This window comes from Copidosoma floridanum, unplaced genomic scaffold (assembly GCF_036245765.1).
Source record: "Copidosoma floridanum isolate Cflo_tuat_1 unplaced genomic scaffold, Cflo_Japanese_pri ptg000001l, whole genome shotgun sequence".
Taxonomy (NCBI): domain Eukaryota; kingdom Metazoa; phylum Arthropoda; class Insecta; order Hymenoptera; family Encyrtidae; genus Copidosoma; species Copidosoma floridanum.
The window spans coordinates 12,707,423-12,726,830 of NW_028321878.1; the positions used below are offsets into that span (position 1 = coordinate 12,707,423).

At 36.9% G+C, this 19,408-nt stretch overlaps 4 protein-coding genes across 5 annotated transcripts; 3 read left to right on the forward strand and 1 right to left on the reverse strand.

Moving 5' to 3' along the window:
- Positions 1–3,135: 3,135 nt before the first annotated feature.
- On the reverse strand, positions 3,136–7,480 carry spz4 (Spaetzle domain-containing protein 4). Its single transcript, XM_089589648.1, has 6 exons — positions 7,448–7,480; positions 4,734–4,927; positions 4,497–4,655; positions 3,698–4,408; positions 3,502–3,624; positions 3,136–3,418 (listed from the first exon to the last, which is right to left on the reverse strand). Exons 1-6 carry the CDS (start codon positions 7,478–7,480, stop codon positions 3,136–3,138), a joined length of 1,503 nt encoding a protein of 500 aa, XP_089445774.1.
- Positions 7,481–9,678: 2,198 nt separating this feature from the next.
- On the forward strand, positions 9,679–10,774 carry LOC106642936 (sentrin-specific protease 8). 2 transcript variants are annotated; one of them, XM_014357869.2, is made up of 2 exons: positions 9,679–9,815; positions 9,911–10,774. In XM_014357869.2, exon 2 carries the CDS (start codon positions 9,918–9,920, stop codon positions 10,563–10,565), a length of 648 nt encoding a protein of 215 aa, XP_014213355.2. In that variant the 5' UTR covers positions 9,679–9,815; positions 9,911–9,917; the 3' UTR covers positions 10,566–10,774. The 2 variants fall into 2 exon arrangements, with proteins under 2 accessions (XP_014213355.2, XP_014213354.2); XM_014357868.2 differs by having other exon boundaries at positions 9,679–9,808.
- Positions 10,775–12,020: 1,246 nt separating this feature from the next.
- Positions 12,021–14,579, forward strand: LOC106642901 (UDP-glucosyltransferase 2-like). Its single transcript, XM_014357824.2, has 5 exons — positions 12,021–12,437; positions 13,160–13,588; positions 13,647–13,878; positions 13,960–14,188; positions 14,285–14,579. Exons 1-5 carry the CDS (start codon positions 12,021–12,023, stop codon positions 14,577–14,579), a joined length of 1,602 nt encoding a protein of 533 aa, XP_014213310.2.
- A 2,455-nt stretch (positions 14,580–17,034) lies between these two features.
- On the forward strand, positions 17,035–18,635 carry LOC106642934 (uncharacterized). Its single transcript, XM_014357866.2, has 5 exons — positions 17,035–17,219; positions 17,320–17,464; positions 17,542–17,682; positions 17,839–18,007; positions 18,081–18,635. Exons 1-5 carry the CDS (start codon positions 17,205–17,207, stop codon positions 18,433–18,435), a joined length of 825 nt encoding a protein of 274 aa, XP_014213352.2. The 5' UTR covers positions 17,035–17,204; the 3' UTR covers positions 18,436–18,635.
- The last annotated feature ends 773 nt before the right edge of the window (positions 18,636–19,408 follow it).

A 19,408-nucleotide genomic window follows, 5' to 3' on the forward strand; every position in this document is an offset into this window, starting at 1 on the left:
TAAAAAACTTCCTCTTAATGAATATTCCGAAATTCAATGTTAATAAATTATGCCCTTGGTAAATGACATATTCCAGCGAAAAATCGGGGGTTCCCTTATTTTCATTTATCATGAGAAACTAAACACTTATCAACAGTTCCCTACAAGAATCACTTGCGTTGGATTATTTATGAACTTAAAAAACGCATTAATTAACCGTAATTTGCTCATCAAGTTTCATCCAATACTGTTTTTTTTTTTTTTTTTTTTTTTTTTCACTTAACGAGTTTGATGTACAGTATCATCGATCGTAGAAATGACTTACTTTTTTAGTACACAATAAACATAAATGAAATATTCTTCGAATACTTGTACAAACGTACTTATTGAAATTGTTGCCGAAGCCTTTTATGATAAATATTTTAGAAAAATTCATTGTTATTCAAAGGAAACTACAGTTTATTAAAATGAAACATATGTATACACGTAAAAAAAAATTCATACAATTTTAAGAAAAAAAAACATTTTGAAATACTGTACATATTGAAAAAAAGGGTTTGAACGAATTTGCGAAAAATTATTTTTATAACTCGAAAATGTGATCCATACTATTTTGAAATTTTTTAACTGTGATGAAAAAATTAAAGATTTTTTCATACTTGTTTTACTGGGTACTTATTTTATGATATTATTTTAAACTTATTAAAGATTCTGAGAAATTTCTATACACAATATTCTGCTTGAGAAAAAAAATGTTTCTTCAGCAATACGTAAAACTATACTTTCAATAAAAGGAAACTGTTTTACATCGCAGAAATATAACAATAATTGATGTGTCTTTATTTTTAAAAAGGCATATTTTTGTAAGTGAGATTGTAAAAAAAAAGTTTTAACCATGTTAAAATTGCTTCGAAGTTCTCTAATAAAAATATTCTTGTAATTCAAAAACTTGTTGTGAATTACATAGGTAGCAAAAAACACTGTAGTGTTTACGAAAACTAATAACGAATGTTAAAAATTATACGCAGTTACTAGTGATATATTTATAGATATAAACTTATGAAAAAAAAAACATTATAAAAATAAAATTTATGTATTTTCATCTTCAAAAAAAGGATTACGTTGTGAAAAGAGGGAGCACAATAGGTACATTATTTTTCTATACTGATTAATAATTTCTGTGGTTAACTAAATAATCAAAGTACCACATTGAAAATTACAGTTGCTCATGTGTTGAAAAAATATTTAAAGATTATTTTGCCATTTTTAGCGACATTCACCTATTTTTAAAATTAAATTACAGTAAAAAATAAATAAGTTTTTTCGATCTCTGTAACTTACCGTATACACGTGCACTGTATATACATAAAAAAAACAAACAAGCAAATGTATGTGGATTTAAAAAGTCCGATTGTGCATGTAAGATCTCCGTACACAAAACTATGTAATAAAAATTTAAATTTGAGTGCAAAAAACATTCGTTGTAAAAATTTATACTTTTTTGTTAACCAAAAATACATTTTTGGCCACCTCACAGATTTTTGACAAACTCTATTTTATTGCGAATAAAACATATTTTTCACACACGTCATAAATAAGCTGAAGGTACGTAAAGTATTTGAAAAAGTATTAAAAAAATAAAATAAAAAGAAAACAAGCAAAAATAGTGTACTATCACACGAATTATTGTAATTTTTTTTTTTCAATTTTAGTTTGTCTTACGATGGTTTCGATACCAAATGTTGAGCTCTTATGTTTCTACTTATTCATATAGGCACGATTATTATGTATTATTAAACTATTATTATTTATGAATCGTCTTTTTGTGTACCTACACGGCGTATGTATCTCTGCGTACATAATATGTAGGTATACGTATATGTATGTACATAAATTTAATTATCATACAAGAGCACTAATGTATTAATACGTTATTGAATCGATTACGTCGAATCATAAGTGTGTAACTACGCAAAATTAACATATAATTGCATTGTATACTGTCACCTTGTAAATATATATATATATATATATATATATATATATATATATATACCAGATTCCCACACACAAATTTGCGTTTTATTAAGCGAAAAAATTGATCCACCGCGCCGATTAATGAGCTATTTTTACGCGTACTTTATTGTACATGGATTACAAAGTGTGACAACACGCGTTTTCAAAGGCATCGATTTGAAAGTGCTACCACGATGATCCTCATTTCTCTTTCACGCCTTTCTTTTACTCGATACCCATGCGTATGTATATGTACTTTGTGTCTCTTGTTTTGTTGTACAAACGCAAATAAGGTGTGCACTATACAGCGCCCATTAAGTGGATCACGATTTTTTTTACTTTCTTAAATACTTTCTTGATTTTTTTTTTCTTCTTCAATTTTTATCGAACGAGCGCGTCGACGGCACTTTCATATCTTTGGCTGCGAAAGGGGACGCTGACGCTGTTGCGCCACTTTCGTACGCTCAAAGTAAGGTGTTGACGCTCCTCGTCTTGTTTCCATTTTTTTTCTTCTCGTTTGTACATGATTGTAGAAATTTTCTCTTTTTTTTTTTTTTTTTTTTTGTTGTAAATGTTCTTACCGTGCGAAAAGTCGGGATAAAAGAGATCCATTTACGAAGTCCTTTCCTTTGACAATTTATTCACAAGGTCTTAATACTTGAAAAAACATTCGCCGTTCGATAAATGAATAAAAGCATTTTATTGGGATGAACATTGATTTTCATTCACATGATTCGCGCTATCCCTACTATAATTTTAATAACAATAAATAGCTTAAAAGGTAAATAAATAGACTACACGGTTGAAAAAAAAGAAAGAAATTGTATGCGTTATAACGAAAATGGCTTATATTGTTTCATTCACGAGCCTTAATTAATATTAATCGATACACTTACGCGCTACACTTGGATAACTCGGGCTTTCACTGTAATCTGCGTACGTGTTACTTTTTACAGCAGAAAAAAATCAGTCGCCGGGTTCGACGTTGACTCTAATACATTTTGAGAAAAACACAACAAATTACCATAAATTATCAGTGTAAAGCAGAAGAAAAAAAAAATACACAAGGGTAATCGACTCTGCACGCGGTTTTAACAGCTATATACGTAAACTCAAGTATCCACAACACACACCGTCCGATCAGACGTCGAAGCCCCCGGTGCGTCGCTGCCGTTGCCGGGGCGGTTTGGCCGGGCCTCGGACCTTGACCTTGCGACGCGGTGTGTACCGCGGCGAGCGCGAGGTCACCCGAAACTCGAGCGGCAAATCGTAGCAGCGACAGATGCAACAGCTCGGGAACTTGAACCAATCACTGAATATACCCCGGCACTCGTTGCTCGGGTCGTAAGCCAGTAGCCGGTGCAGCCTGTACTGCTGCTCGCACCTGCACCCGTCCCTGCAGTACATCTGTTTGTTCTCTTGACTGTATAAAGAAAGAAAGAAAAAAAAAAAAACAGGTTTGTTTGTTGGTGAAAATAAATAAAAAAAAAGAAAAGAAAAACTCACGAGCATTTTTCCCAGTGAACGTACTGCTCGAAGGGATAGAGATTGAGGAGGGCGAGCATCTCGCCCCTCGTGTTGTTGGCCCAGAAGGGCGCCACGACCTCCTCCATGACCGGACAGGCGTTTCTGCAACCGCATGTATGTAGCCGGATGGGAGGAAAAAAAAAAAAAAGAACCATATAATATGTGCCGAACTCACATGCCCCGAACTTTCAAAACGAGCTCCTGCTGCTTGTCCTTGGACGCGACCTCCTGGTACAATTGTCCCTCCATCGAGGCACTCGCGGTGGTGGTACTGGTGGGTCTGAACCCCGGCCTGGGCCTCGGCCGGAACTCCTGGTACTGCGACGCGCTGGCCTCCGCGGACTCCTCGACCACCTCGGCGCTCGACGACTCCTCCTCCTCCCCTCCCCCACCGGGAACGGTCGACGTCCTAGTTGTCGTTTCCTCGAGCTCGTCCACGTTGTCGTCCAACCGGTCCACCTGCCCTGGCTGGCCGATCTCGTTCGTGCTCACGCTCTGGACGTTGGCTATCTGCTCGAGGCTCGCCACCAGGTTCGGCACCACCGTCCCGTCGACCGGCACACCCGGCGTCGTAGTCCATGGCTCGACGCTCGGGGACGCTTTCACCGTCGTCGTCTCGGCACTGGAGTTGCTCGTACTCGAGTTCTGCGGCCCCTGCGACGTCGAGCCAACGTCTTCGCTACTCGCCGATGTGGTTGCAATCGTATCTGCAGGGGTGGTGGTCGAGGTCGCGTACCCAGCGATCGGCGTCTCGTTCGGGTGGGAGTTCCGGGTTGGCGCGAGTTTGCTCGAGGTGCCGGTGTTCAGCGATCGGCCGTACCTGTCCTCGTTCCGGGGCGCCACGTGGTTGTAGTCCACCTCGGACGGGAACTGCCTGTAAAGCAGACTATGGGTATACAAGCGCGTGATTGGCCGATTTCTTTTTTCTTTGTTTTAAAATTTTTACTAAGGGGGGGATCGGTAAGAGCGCGTACTTTGGGTCGTCGTAGTAGAAGCGAATCGGTTCGTTCTCGAACTCCAGCTCGACGTCGTTCCTCTCGAACTCGGTTTTAATGACGCTTATGTGCTTCTCGTCGCCGTACATGCGCCTCATCAAGCCCTGGTTCTCCTGCACGAATCTCCGCACCGCTTGCCTATGGACACACACGCGCGACGTTATGTACATAACATTGACCACTTTGTGATAACATTGCGCGTATGGGTGTACTCACCACGGGTAAGCGTTGCCGGCGATGGCGCACCAATTTTCCCGGCTGAAGTCGCAGGGCAGGTCGAGGCGGGCGCGCGCCGTGCGCGAGGACGGTTTACTGCACGACGAGGAGGCGTCGTAGCCGAAGGTGCTCGGGCCGCCCTCGATAAGGACTGCGCTGCCGCAGTTGGCCCAAAGAACCGCCAAACTCGCAACCTAAGCGATATATTTTACTGGGTACTTTAGGATATACACGGCAGTGCGATTGGTTGTTTAAAACATTGTGGGTGTAGGTCTTTCAAATTTAATCGAAAATAGAGAGAGAGAGAGAGAGAGAGAGAGGTTCAATATTTCAAAATGCATCGAAATTTCTGATTTTCAAGTGATAATTCAACTGGTACAGCGACCATGTCATAAGGTTTGAGGTGGAAAACAAACAGGTACAGATTTTCCCATCAACAAAAAGGCGTGACAATCGACATTTGAAATTTTAAAACATTTTTGTTTAAAAAATTCGTTATCACGAACCGGAATTAGTGAAATACATATAAAGGTTTTCTACGTCAACGTAAGTTAAATAAACGCCATCGTATCTTTACAAAAAAATATTCAACTGCGTTACATGCGTTTACTCTTCGAATGGAATATGTATACACATCAATTGTCTGGATAAAACGTGATGATGGTTTTAAATGGTTATTGAATACACCAACGAATCTCTATTCGCAAAGTTTTTACGTGTAAAAAAATGGTATGTCAAAGTGAGGTTTTTGATTTAAAACTGTATTTATAATCATCGATTGAAAAACATTACATTTTAATTCAAGGTAATTGTTTTTCCGTGCAATGTCCTCGCAAGATGTAAATCAGAGTCAACAGTTGGAAATGTGGGACAGCCCGAAAAGGATTTCGCGCCGAGCGGAACACTTTCACCTACGAAAAAAAAAAAAAAAAAAAAAAAAAAGAAAAGAAAGAAAAAACTCCTGTCCACGCGATACTAACTGTTCACACGCAGGTATTCTCTTATTTTCATTTTCACTCCGTAAACGCGCTTGTGTATATTGTAATATGCACGTTTGATTAATCGCTAAAAGCACATGACACACACCTATACCTGTAAATGTAAAAAAAAGGGGAAAAAATCTCATCCGATCGAAGATCCAAGCACGGGGGGGAAAAAAAAGGGAAACCAAAAAAAAGTGAATCCACCGTGCGCTGTATATACTTAATATAATCGAGTGCAGCATGTAATATCGTGTGCAAAAGCTAATGGACCGCGCGCGCTCCGATAAAAATCGAAAAGCTTTCACGAGAGAGTGACCGTTAAGGTAATCGCAAGAGACTAGGTTTCGTATATAAAGTACAACAGGTATATGTATATATATATATATTTATACGGTTCGTCATCTCAAATGCACATAATAATGTGTGTACTGCAGATGATGATGATGATAATGATGATGGGGCGCATTTTTGTACACCACGCGCTGAAAGTTACAACGCTCGGGTGTAAGTACGTGTATACCGTTACACCGGTTTCTCCGATCTCTCTCTTTCTTTTTTTTTTTTTTTTTTTTTTTCTCTTGATATTACGCGCCTATATTACAACCACCGGCGCCGCCAAAGCCGCTTTCGTCGACCTCCTCCGTTATCACCTCCTTGAATTCATATGCATAGTCCTGTACATTAACAATACTCTTCTTCTCTCGATTCTAATGTATACCCATATGCGTGTAAATGTTGGTACTTTTGCGTTGACACTCGAGCTCTTAAAAACTTTATACAGTCCTTACTACGATATCGTTTTGAAAATACTTGGTTCACGTTTTTCTGTTGCCCGTACAAGTGCTTACATTAAAACATGTTGTAGGCATGTACAGGGGGTTTATTTTGGAGTTGATGGAATTAAGCAAAAAAGGAGTAAGGCAGTATAGATAAAAAACGATGAAAAATATTTTGTTTCAATCTTAATATGTGGAATAAAATCGTAACGACTTAGGTATGGTCAAAGATAATCCACGGAATCGTGTTCTTTAGTTTTTTCTTTCAAACTGCAATTTTCCAGAAAAAAAGATCTGTTGAAATTTGTTTTTTCAATCTATTATACAGAAACGAACATGAATCTGTGGTTGGGAGTAAGATTAAATTATCGTGCACTAAAAGGGCGGCTAAATCGGTAAGATCGCGAGGGAAAAAACAGCTCGAGATCGGTATGGCTGAGCTGCTTCCTATTTGGTTAAAATGATTCTCACTGTACAACCTCGTAAAAAATTTCGCCGTTTGTCCAAATGTACAAAAAACATTTAGAATCATTAAAAAAATACATGACGTTGACAGCCATGTGACTTTGACATCACAGACTCGATAGGGGTATGGTTTGGGGATCTGAAATCTCGAAGACTAGTAAACAACGGCGTTAACGATCCATCACTAATAAAATTGACATTTATCGAGTTGACCCCTACCTCCATAAACTAAAAGTTAAACTTTGATGCGCTCGCGTCACCGATTTTATCGCTACAATTTTCACTTGACCGATCACCGATGAACTGAACCATGTGTGAAGTAACTTCAGTCATCGGGACATGATCGTACGAAATGTCGAACATCTAAAATACCGTATAAGATGCATACTGTACCTTGCACTGTGTTTTTTGTACAACCATTTGAGCAAAGAAAAAAAAAAAAAACCCCCATGGAAAATACAACAATCGCAACCAATAAGAAAAAAATTACCAGTGAAAAAGCAAGGCCGTTCGCGCGGCCCATCCTGCGACGACCGGCGCGATTTCTCGCTCGACGCTCCCCCGCAGGTATAACTCCTCGAAAGCCACCCCCTAAACTTGAGAGGAAATAAAAAAAAAAAAACAACAAAAACAATTGACACCGCGTTTGCTCCAGTGGAGAAATACGTGTAATTTACGCACAAATGACGCGAGCAGAAAGACGCGCGTCCGTCGGTCGACTAACCGAGGATGGAGGAAGAGGATCATTCTCGAGCCCAAGAGAGAGCGGCCGATTTCACTGCGACGCGAAAACATATACATACCAGGTGTATCCATCGGGCGCGTGTCGATATCGCGTGTATATATACTTGCGGCTCTCTTTCCTCCGAGATTTTTTTTTCCTCGCTCCTTTCCGTACAGGTACACACACACACACACACACACCCGTGGTCCTTTGCCTCGGAAAATGAAAGATTCGCGGCCGGCGCGACACGACAAAAGGAGACGCGCTTTCGTTAAACGATCGGCGTGCAAAAGGAGGAAGTACAAAAGTAATGTCCCCCGGTATAAAAGTGTGTATTAGTAGCAAAATATAGGCATAGTGCGTATTGGTCGGGTGCAGGGGGGTACATATAGTAGGTCAGTCGGTTGGGTATACCGTTATAGCCGCGCGGGCCTGGAAACTGGGTCATCGGGGCCTGACGCCTCTCGGCCCTCCCTCCTGCCCATCTGTCTCTCTCTCTCTCTCTCTCTCGTGACTCGCGGTGCGTGCAACAGCTGCACGAGACTATTATATGTATAGGCACGTGTGTTGACTCTCTATTGACATCTTTTTCATTTTTTTCAAGGAGGGACGTTTTTTCTCTCTTGGTTTTCTGATTTTAAAATGTTGATTATACGCTGGTATACCAGTGTGCCGGGCTGGGCTATCTTTAGATGAGCGCGACAGAAGAAGGGGGTGAGGGAAGAAAAAAAAGAGTTGCGACGAGTGCGTTTTTTGTGTCGGATATGACATAATTAATAGGGGGGTTTCTCGAAAAAGCACTTTTTCCTGTGTATGTGTGTATGTTACAACTCAATGTACGCAACAACTGCTTATATATATATATATATCCATGAATGAATCCAGATCTAAGTCATTATGACCACTTTAATACAAATACATTTATGTATTTTGTTATTGATTTTATAAAATTACGCTTCCAATTCTTTGCTCGTTTTTTCGTTTTCCCAAACTTACATACTATATCTGCTATTTTACGTAAATATACCTTTTTAATAAAAACATATTTTCTTGTATAATTGGGACCATTATGAAAGTGTAAAATGTGCAATTATATACGTACGACTGTTTTTGTCTATAGGTAATTCGTTTAAAAGGACAAACAAGTCAAATAACTGTAGCATCACTCGAGATCTTCTTTATTTCAAATATTATTGAGGAATCAGTGCAGTTTATTTTGTTAAAAAACCGTTAAACTAGCCACATGATTTGTATCGTCACCAATGACGCAACGCATAAAAAGGCTTCAGTTACGTGACAATAATTTTTAGATGAAAAGTGAAGAGAACCATTTAGTACCTTTTTGGTTCAAAATTAGTAGATAAAAAAAAAACTGATTAAAGTTTGGAATACGTAACGGCTATTTATTTCGGGTTTTGTTGAAAATGGTGTTTTGACGAATAATGTCTTTTGTTTGGAAAGAAATAAAGAAATTTTTTTTTTATTTTTTACTTACTACATCAGGTACCGATGTCACACAATCTGTTCAACTGTTTGCAAGTGAGTTATTTATGATGTTTTCAATGTATTGTATAAGCTTACATCTGAAACATTTTTTCCAATTTCAGATAATTTTTTTTTTTTTTTTTTCCTTCAAATAGGTCGAGTGCGCGTTTTCTACATCGAAGGACTTGAAATAAAAACTGTAGCTTACTTTTTCTTATTACCAAATTTTTATTACAAAATCAATTGGTTCTATATATATCACTGTATTATTTAATAAGAACATGATTTATCTTTTTTAGTATTCGTGTAGTGACAAAAATTAGTTGGATCCAAAAGGTGTCACATTGTGAGGTTTGGAATTTAAAATGCGTTCAAAATTTTCCCGCGCAATTGTCCTTCTGGTTCTCATTCCATTCAGTCCGCCCATATATATTTTCATTCCGCCCGTTTCTCTCTCGATATCAGCTGTTTTCAGAGTTGTCTGCAGTGTTGTTTTCTATCTTGACTCTTGACGTTTGTTTACATTTTTTGTTGTTACAAACTGACTTACGGTATTGACTATCCACAATTAATACATACATATTAATATTTATTACAAGTATAGACAATACTGCAGTTTTCACTAAAAAGGACTGCAACAAGGTAACGCGTACGTGTACTTATTAATACTAATATGTAAAATTAAAAAAGGGTTTTGGTTTTTGCCTGAAACTGATATTATGTATTTTCAATACCGTGCCACAGATTAAATATGTCAAAGGACGTGGTGCTCAACTACCAAGACTGCATCCTTCGTCAATCCGATGTTGATCTGCTCAAGGGACCTTGTTGGCTCAACGACGCGATAATTGGGTTTTACTTCGAGTACCTTGGAAAACAGCACGAGAACGTGAGCCTCAAGTTCTTGTTTGTCTGTCCGGAGCTTGCTCAGCTGTTGAAGCTCACAGATCCTCACGAGTACCCGATTTTCTTGGATCCCATTGAGGCCAAGGACAAGCCATTTGTGTTCTTTCCCATCAACGATTGCAACAGCAGAAGCTCGTCGGGTGGCTCCCATTGGAGTCTCATGGTTTTTTCAAAAATGGAGAGAGCATGCTTTTATTTTGACTCGTCGAACAGCATGAATTCAGCTGTGGCGAGGGACTTTTCGAGGAAAGTTATGGATTACTTGTTGGACGGTGGCAAGGGACAATTCATCGAGGTTGACTGTCCACAGCAGGACAACGGATATGATTGTGGTTTGTTTGTACTTTGTTTTGCGGATGTTATTGCTGAGCACGTTTTGAGAACTGGCAAAGTGGACAGTTGTAATTATGACAGGGTGAAAAGTTTTGTGCACACAAAAAGAAGGGCTCTACTTGCGTTGATCAACAAGCTCAAGGGCAACCATGAAAATTAGTCAAATGGCGTACATAGTATTTATTTATTTATATGTAGCAACTGAGTTTTATTCAGTCTCTCATCTATTTTTGCACGGTCGACAAATGAAATTTAAATTACATTATCTCTAGCTGTGATAACACTATTTAGATCAGATCGCTGACAATGGTAGAACATGTCGTTGAAGAAAGTTTTATCCTACTACGACTTACAGGTAAAACTAGTTAGTGACAGATATATTTTTGTAAAAAAATTTTTAAAATAAAATCATGTAATGAACGTGACATTATCTTCTTTTCTTACCCAGCCTAAATTTATTTAGCTATCTATTTTTAAAATCGATTGCGTCCTTCAAACGATTATCGCTATGCGCGTGCATTGCGGCTAAATGATGGTAAGTCTGGTAACTGTTGAAGAACAAACATTATTTTTTCAAGTTTTAAAATTTCAAAATTAGAAAAATGTTGCAAGTTTGGTCTAAAAATCATTTCATCAAACTATTTCATAATTATTCATGGAAAAATTTATTCGTATCATTATCATTTTTCAAAAAAAAATACAAATCCTCTACAAGAAGTATGATCTGGAAAAAAACTTTCATACAAAAATAATGTCAAGATTATATAATCGGTTAGTCTTATATAAGAAAACGTAAACGCTTCTAGGATGGACCAAATTTAAATAATGTAAACGTTTCGTAGGTATTTATAGCAATAAGATGAATAAAAATGAAAAGTACACACGAATAATATTAATTTAAGCAAAAAAATGAACTATTTTTCAAAACAACTTGGAGATTTGAGGTATCAGTATAGATGATATAACATTGCCGAAAATATAAATGCTGCAAACATGTTTATCTTTGGCTTTATTCAAAGTCTCTTGTCGAGTATTTACTTTTGGTTTCCGTATTTTATCATGTCTGATTAGTTTAACTTGAAAACACTTGTGTTTAATATAATAAAAATCGAGTTTTTTTAGCACTACTAAAAAAACTACTAATGAAATTCTAAAATCGCAGTGAGATCCAACGCGAAACACATTTTATTTTTAAAACATTTAAAATTTCGAATAAGGAATAAAACGATCGGCATACTTCACCAAAGATTCTTAATTAACAATATCATCTTTTGACCTTAAAACAAAAGAAAAATGAGTATGATCAGCACATTTATGATGTGCTTGATTAAAGTAGTTGAATGGAAACAACTACAACTTATTGTAGTTCGGGTCTTAACCCGAACAGCCAAAAACGATTTGATATTTAACGCATATATGTCACTGATAAAAACTTTCAAGTATTTAACAGCCGATACTTATATATGTACCAACTCTGAGTTTTTACACACATAAATCGTATATTCGTACATACGTCAAACTGAGAAAAAAATTTCTTGGGAGTGTCTGCCATTTCGTATGAATCGTTTCAGACATTAAACGTGTGTATTGTGCACAATCGAAGAAAAAACATACCATGAAGACGTGCATCGTATTTTTGTCAATACTCGTGGTAACGAGATTATTGTCGGTGTGCAGTGGCTACAGAATACTAGGAGTTTTCCCAGTCAACGCAAAAAGTCACAATATCGTGTTCGAGGCATTGATGAAGGGTTTGGCGCGACGTGGGCATCGCGTCGACGTGATAACGCACTTTCCGCTGCAAAAGCCCGTGAAAAATTACCACGAGATCGTCAATCTCGATGGGTCGATGGAAAGGCTGGTGAACAATTATTCCATGAAGTTCGTGACAGCAATGTCTCTCGTGGATCCCGTGGAAAATATGGTGATGCTGTATGGGAATCGAATTTGCGATTTCATGGGTTTCGATGAGATGCAACAATTAATCAATAACCCACCGACAAATCCACCCTATGATGTCGTCATTGTCGAGGTCAGTGATTGTTTTTATTGATGTTTTGGACTTTTGCGATTTTTACACGAGTATGGATTTCTTCGTTTCTTTCGTCCGTTGAGTAATTTTTATGTTTAAAGCATTAAATTAATAGTACGAAGGAAAAAAAACTATTAAAATCACTATTAATAATACAATATCAAAAATATATTTTTTTTTCTGGCAGATGAGTGCAATACATTTCCGATTGAAAAGTTTATTGTGAACTGTATATTTTAAGAGGTGGCTCCATGTTAATCGACTGTTTAAATTGTACAGGCCTCGCAAATACTTTATTCGACTAGAAAATGAGCATACAATAAATTTTTTTCAAAAACTGATATTGTATTTCGCATGGCTATGGAAATATTGTATTAAAAAATAAAAAATAAAATTGCCCGCACCGTTTAGTAAATATTGCAGTTTTAATAACATACTTTTCCATAAGTTATCAGCATATCTATGAAATAGCAAAAATGAATACCATATTAAATTTTTCGTTGTTTCATGCGATCGTTGTGATTGTGTGTATTACAAGTAATGTAATTACAAATGACAATATTAAATCGTTGTTATCGTAAAATCAGTTATTAATATCGGTGGGTTTAGGGTAAAAAAAATTTTTTTTCAATATAAATAATGCATTACGTATTTCTAGCAGCGCATTTCATCTTAAAAAAAAAAAAATGTTCAAAATCCACCAACAAACAATCCTCCCACAGGCGTTCATGGCAAATTGTTACTTCGGGCTCGGCCACGTCCTCAAAGTTCCCGTGGTCGCTGTATGCTCGAGTGGTGCCTATCCGTGGCTGGTCGAGTCCTCCGGCAACGACGACAACCCCAACGTCGTCCCGAGCGTTTTCCTGTCCCGCGGCGCCGGGCCCACCATGACCCTCTGGGAGCGCGTGAAAAACTTCGTCAGCAATCGCAGAGACACGAGCAAGTTTCACGCTCTCACGGGCGACTACCAAACCAAAGCCATGAGAAAGTACCTGGGCCCAGACGTACCCGACATTCGGGAGATGGAAAAGAGCGTGGCTCTGACCCTTGTCAACGATCACCCGGTCATCTTCGGCGTCAAACCGGTACTGCCCACTTGGGTGCACATTGCCGGACTCCACATCGAGGAAAACGACGAGCACCTCACCCCGGTACGTACAATTTTTTATAGTATAACATGTACATATAAATATATGGTACTACACCCAGGAGTTGAAACGGTGGCTGGACGATAGCGTGCACGGGGTTGTTTACTTGTCGTTTGGGTCGATGGTGCTGGTAGAGTCGTTGCCGAAGGAACAATTGGAGGAGATTTACGCGGCTTTCGCCAAAATCGCGCCAATGCGGGTATTGATGAAAGTCGTGGATGAATCGGTATTGCCGGCCGGTCTGCCGGATAACGTTGTGACGATGCCGTGGATTCCGCAGATACCGCTACTAGGTATATATATATAATTACATACATGTATACAATTATCTTTTGTTCGAAATGACGACTATATACCTTAAAAATCAATTCAAGCCCACAAAAACGTGAAAGTCTTCATAACCCATTGCGGACTCGGGGGAATACTGGAGGCACTGTACTACGGAGTTCCTATGATCGGTGTGCCGCTGTTTGCCGATCAGTTCCGCAATTGCCTGGCGTTCGCTGAAAAAGAAACGCTGATTCAAATAAATTTTAAAGAACTGTCCGACAAAGTTCTTTACTCGGCCCTCGAAAGGATCACTCGTGATTATTCCAGTTACAAGTAATTATATGATGATCAATTGAAATTATTATAATATAATATGGTGAGTTTAATTTACCACTTTGTCGTTAATTTTGTTACTTTTGTCGTTTATAGGGAAAAAGCTGTGCATTATTCGAAAATATTCAAGGACCAACCGATTAGCCCGATGAACAGTGCTGTTTTCTGGATAGAATACGTCATCAGGAATGGCCAAGCTCTTAGGCCCCCGACGCTTGATTACACTTGGTGGCAATTGGCTGGGCTCGATGTTCATCTGATTATACTATTTGCATTTGTTTTGAGCTCGGCCATGATTTTTATGAGCGTCAAATTAATGTTTAAAACTATTTCAAAACTAATTATCAGAAACTTTTACGGTACCGATAAGGTGACGAAAAAAAGTCAATGAAACGTATATTTATCACGGTGTACCATAAAATAGAAAAGAAAAACTTGCAAAAGAAACTATAAGTTACAATCAGCTTGATTTTGTTAGTTGATATAGTTTGTGCGCACATTTTTAAGAATATTTTTAAAGTGTAAATTCATATATACACGTATATGAAACAGTTTAGGAAAGAAAAGTTACATCTTACATCGTAAAAATATAGAATACGTTAGAAAATACACTGCTGTATGAAATAATTTAAAAAATGATATTGGTCGGATATCTATATACCTGTATCTACTACAGGAAAAATTTTTCATTACACCATTTTGGTCTTATGTATGTGAGTTTAGTTTCCCTTAGTAATAATAAACAATGCCTCACATAATTGTTCAGTTTTATTCGATTCAGAAAGATCTAAAAAAAAAAAGAGCAAAATTTATTTGATTAATTATTTCAAGTCAAAACTTTGTGAAATACTTTTAAAAATTAAAAATTTTCCCTGTATGTGAAACACTAGGGGAAAATATACCGGACAATTGTACTCTAGGTTGACAAGCACTAAAATTGTTTTTAGCGTTTTCATTCATGTAACTTGGCAAAAATGATGCAAACGAACGATCCAAGTATATACTAAATTATCTCTCTTGATTGAAAAATCTTTTGGAGCTGAGATGATATTAAAAACTTTTGAGATTCTTACCGCAAAAGGAAGATTTTCTTAATCAAGAGAGAAAGACAAAATCCAACCAATAAGTTTTACAATCTCTGGCGCGTTTGTCGGCGTTTTCCAAATTTATTTATTGGTACTCTCTCGCTGTAGGTTCGCAAAAATGTATAAGTATATCCTTCAGCAAACGGTTATTCATGGGTTCACTGTTGTTTTTGGCAATTTGGCCAGTCCGAAAGGTATAGGGCGAAGGACCGACCATTGATATTCAGTGTGATTCCACTATAACTTACTGACCAAACGCGTACGGAAACGGTGGCTCATCACATTTTTGAAAGTCGAGCCATTGCACCCAAATTGAAATTTATGTTAAAATATGACTAAACGGATGTACAGTTAAAATTTTAGGGCATGTTGCCGGCCAAAATCGAAAAATAATCATATTGAAAGTTTGAAATTTTAGCATTGGTCTTATGGAGCAGTCTGATTTTTTCACCGAAAGTGTTAGATTTCGTAGGCTAAAAGTCGGGCCACAGTCTCCAGAAACTGAGAGCAAGTAGTTTAAATAATCCTCTTTCTAACAAAATCGCGAAAGTCCAAGATTACCGGTAAAAACAAAAAGATATAAAGTCTTGAAAGTTCTAACCGCAGGATAACCTCAATTTTGATTCTTGGCGCTAGCCCGGGAGATTCAAATGTCATATATAAGAATGTGGGCAAAAAAATTGTAAAAATATTGTTTACATCTAAAACTGGAATGTCATGCTCGGTTTTGAACGCATATTATTGCAAAAACTTTGTGTAAAAATATTAAATAACAATAATTTAAATAAATAGGTTGAATAAAAAATAGTTGAATATAAAACTTTTATATTAATTGTTCATTTGATGACAACATAGCAATAACGCCATAAATAATATAAATTCCAATCAAATAAAATATCCTTTACTTTTCATTACAAACAAATATTTGGCTTATTTTGTCTAATACTTTTGTGTTAGTAGTCACCCGTGGCTTTTCTCCAACATTCTCGCTTACAAAAAGCCTTAGTCCTTTTTCTCCACTTTTCGTAAATACTTCATTTAAAATAGATTTATTTACTCGCGCCTTAGCCATTTTCAGCATCATCCCATTCGAAATATTATTTTTGTACTCTAGTAAAGACGCTTTATTCAAAGAAACAGCTGCTTCTTCGTTTTTCTGTTTCAAAATATAAGAAATACTTTGAGACTTTTCCCTTATAATATCATCACTTATTCCTAATTTAACTAACAAATTGCTGAGAACTCGCACATCTTCCACAGCGTTATGAAGTGATTCTGTGTTTTCTGTTTGTAAACAATTTTTCCTCTCGTTCGCCTGATATTGTAATTAGCATTCATTTTTTACAAGCATTAATTTAATATTTACTGGTAAAAAAATACACACAAAACAAGTATAAGAAAGTTGACAGGTGCTGGAGCTGAGGCACACGCGCGAGTTCGTCTGCTTGGATAGGGACGTACGCAGCTTTTTCGATACCCTATCAATAGTAACTTTTTTCAATTACGGAATTTTTTCGCATTTTTTTGCTCATAAATCATGAATAAGACATGGCACAAACCACTAACTGTCTTTTTATTGGTTTATATTCAGTAAATTTATAATTTATAGAAAAGCCCCCCCGGTGCCCCTGCTTGATACGGCACCATCGTGATGAGCCACCTTAAGTATAGAACAAATCTACACGTCTTCCATTGGCGGATTGGCTGCTCAAAAAAGTCCGTATATTCAAAAATCCCCGTGCGCTTACGTTCCCGCGCACATGATGGCGTCAGGCGTCACCACTATCCATCGCTGATCGCTCAAAATTTTATTCGCATGCAAGAACAAAGTAAGAGCGATTTTTCGCTGAGGTTCTTGGCGGTCTCGATTTCAAGCCAACGCCAAAAGCGTTGTTTTCGCTATTATACAAGTATTCACCTTTTGAATAAAAATGAGTGATGATCAGGTATGCAGGAAGTCGTTAAAATTAGTTTTTGACAGAATTATAACCTTCATTAACAGTGTACGCACTACATTGTTTACTAATTATGAATTTGACATTTTAGGCAAACACAGTTTACAATTGCGGATTGTGTAGTGTAGAATTTACAGTCAATGAGATCCAAAAGCACAAGTGCTTCAATGGATCGTCAAACTTTGTTGTTATGACTGACAACAAAGTTTATCCACATGTGGGAAGTAAAACAATGGGTATGTTTAAATTTGTGTGTTACTGTCTGTATCCAAGTATAAAGTAGCGTATAAAAAATGTTTATAACAATTTACAGAAGAGATGTTGATAGCAACAGTCAAAAAACGTCCACAGATATGGAATTACAAGGAGTACAGCTCAACTGAACGATCTGCAATTGTAAGGAGTCAACTGTGGAATGAAATAGCGGCTATTATGAACGCTAATAATAACAATCGTATGTACTCAATTCATTGGAAGTTTAATTGGACTAATTTATACCTGCGGGTTTATATACAAACGTATTATACATTTACCAACTAATTTTAGCATTATATGGTACAAAACTTATAAAAGTGACAAAATAAGTAACTATTAATTGTGCTTTTTTTAGAATATACAATATCTTTTCTTAAGACCAAGTGGAAAAACTTATGTGACACGTATAGAGTATATTTGACAAGGGAAAAAATGAGCAGTGATCAGGGCAAAAAATGCAAACCTTGGAAGTATATGAAGCAAATGAATTTTGTCAAGAATATAGTTGATACCAGTGAGCGAAAGTATGTTTGAAAATATATACTCGTAATATCAGCATTACATTATACACGTATATATTGTATTAAATAATTTTAGAATAACTGTTAACACATCGATGCAGCCAGCAACAAAAGAAACTGCGACGACTGTGAACAGCAATGATTCAGATGTAGAAATGTGTGAGAGTAATGACAACACAGAAATTCTGCAGAATGAAACTGTAAATAAGATTCTCCAGTCTCTAAGTAAGCCAATACCTGCACCACAATTGATTTTACCTCCGCCTCCTCCACTTCCAGAAAAAGATGAAATCGACTGTTTTTGTTTGATGATAGAAAAAAAGTTGCGAAAATTATCACCAGAACTTATCGACAAAGTAATGTTTCAAATTCATGAAATTCTATTCCGATTTGAGCATGAAAAAAAAACAGAAAAAAGTTTCGAAAGCTAGTCATGTTGATATTTTTTAATTAGTATTTAAGTTGAATGACATAATTTTATTTCCAACGGTAAGTTTCCTTCTCATAATATGTGCAGCTTTGTAAGTAAATTGTTTCAAATTTGTCAGTAAAATAAAAATGCAACTTATTTGTAAAAATTATGAATACAACGTTTACTTTGCTCTTTTTACATACTAATTTTTATATATAATTCGTGGTATATGATTAAATAATTATTCATCACTGTAATGCATTACAATTGTGTTCCAAATGTTGTAAGGCATTTTATATTTTTTTGCAATAAATATAGTCTTTTATTTTCAACCTCTAGTCAATGTTTCATTACTGTTAAAGTAATGAAGGTATGAATCGCGTATTTGTATTGCTTTTCGAGAACCCACGTTACTCCCAACACAACTGATATCTTCAAAAGCCCCTGAGCGCTCAGAAGATTTTCTACACGAGCCAGCCACAAAGACATCACCAACTTTTTGATCAACGAGTTCGGTAGTCATGTAACGTACGCAGCTATTTCCACTCAAGTCACTTAATCGTAACCAATTGTGAAGACACACACACGCTTGCACTATTTTCATTGTATTATCAACATCCATGTTTATGGTTTTACTAAATATTTGCCAACGGCTAGATAAAATTCCAAGGCAAGTTTCAATGGTCTTCTGAGCACGAATTAAACGACAATTAAAATTAAGTCTTGAAACCTCAATACAATCTTTTTGAGGATATGGTCTGAGCAAATATGTTTTCAGTGGAAAAGCTTCGTCTCCAACAAGAACGTATGGAAAATTTTCTGTATCATTTTCATTCAGTGGTGATGGTTTAGGTAAGTTCATATCGTTATTTTCGAATGCACAACCGATTTGACTTGCTCTGAATATTTCTCCATTGCATCCATAGGTACCCATATCGACAAAAGTAAAAACAAAATTGGCATCACAAATGGCTAAAAGAACAATGCTATTG

What these genes read in the sequence shown, in the direction of transcription:
- spz4 (XM_089589648.1), bottom strand. Translation starts at nt 7,480, where the DNA reads ATGGGCCGCGCGAACGGCCTTGCTTTTTCACTG. An exon ending in ACGGCCTTGCTTTTTCACTG is followed by an intron (nt 4,928 to 7,447) that starts GTAATTTTTTTC and finishes TATATCGCTTAG; the next exon opens with GTTGCGAGTTTGGCGGTTCT. An exon ending in TTCTACTACGACGACCCAAA is followed by an intron (nt 4,409 to 4,496) that starts GTACGCGCTCTT and finishes GTATACCCATAG; the next exon opens with TCTGCTTTACAGGCAGTTCC.
- LOC106642936 (XM_014357869.2), top strand. Translation starts at nt 9,918, where the DNA reads ATGTCAAAGGACGTGGTGCTCAACTACCAAGACTGCATCCTTCGTCAA.
- LOC106642901 (XM_014357824.2), top strand. Translation starts at nt 12,021, where the DNA reads ATGAAGACGTGCATCGTATTTTTGTCAATACTCGTGGTAACGAGATTA. An exon ending in TCCGCAGATACCGCTACTAG is followed by an intron (nt 13,879 to 13,959) that starts GTATATATATAT and finishes AATCAATTCAAG; the next exon opens with CCCACAAAAACGTGAAAGTC. An exon ending in CGTGATTATTCCAGTTACAA is followed by an intron (nt 14,189 to 14,284) that starts GTAATTATATGA and finishes TGTCGTTTATAG; the next exon opens with GGAAAAAGCTGTGCATTATT.
- LOC106642934 (XM_014357866.2), top strand. An exon ending in TGTGGGAAGTAAAACAATGG is followed by an intron (nt 17,465 to 17,541) that starts GTATGTTTAAAT and finishes AACAATTTACAG; the next exon opens with AAGAGATGTTGATAGCAACA. An exon ending in GAACGCTAATAATAACAATC is followed by an intron (nt 17,683 to 17,838) that starts GTATGTACTCAA and finishes TGCTTTTTTTAG; the next exon opens with AATATACAATATCTTTTCTT.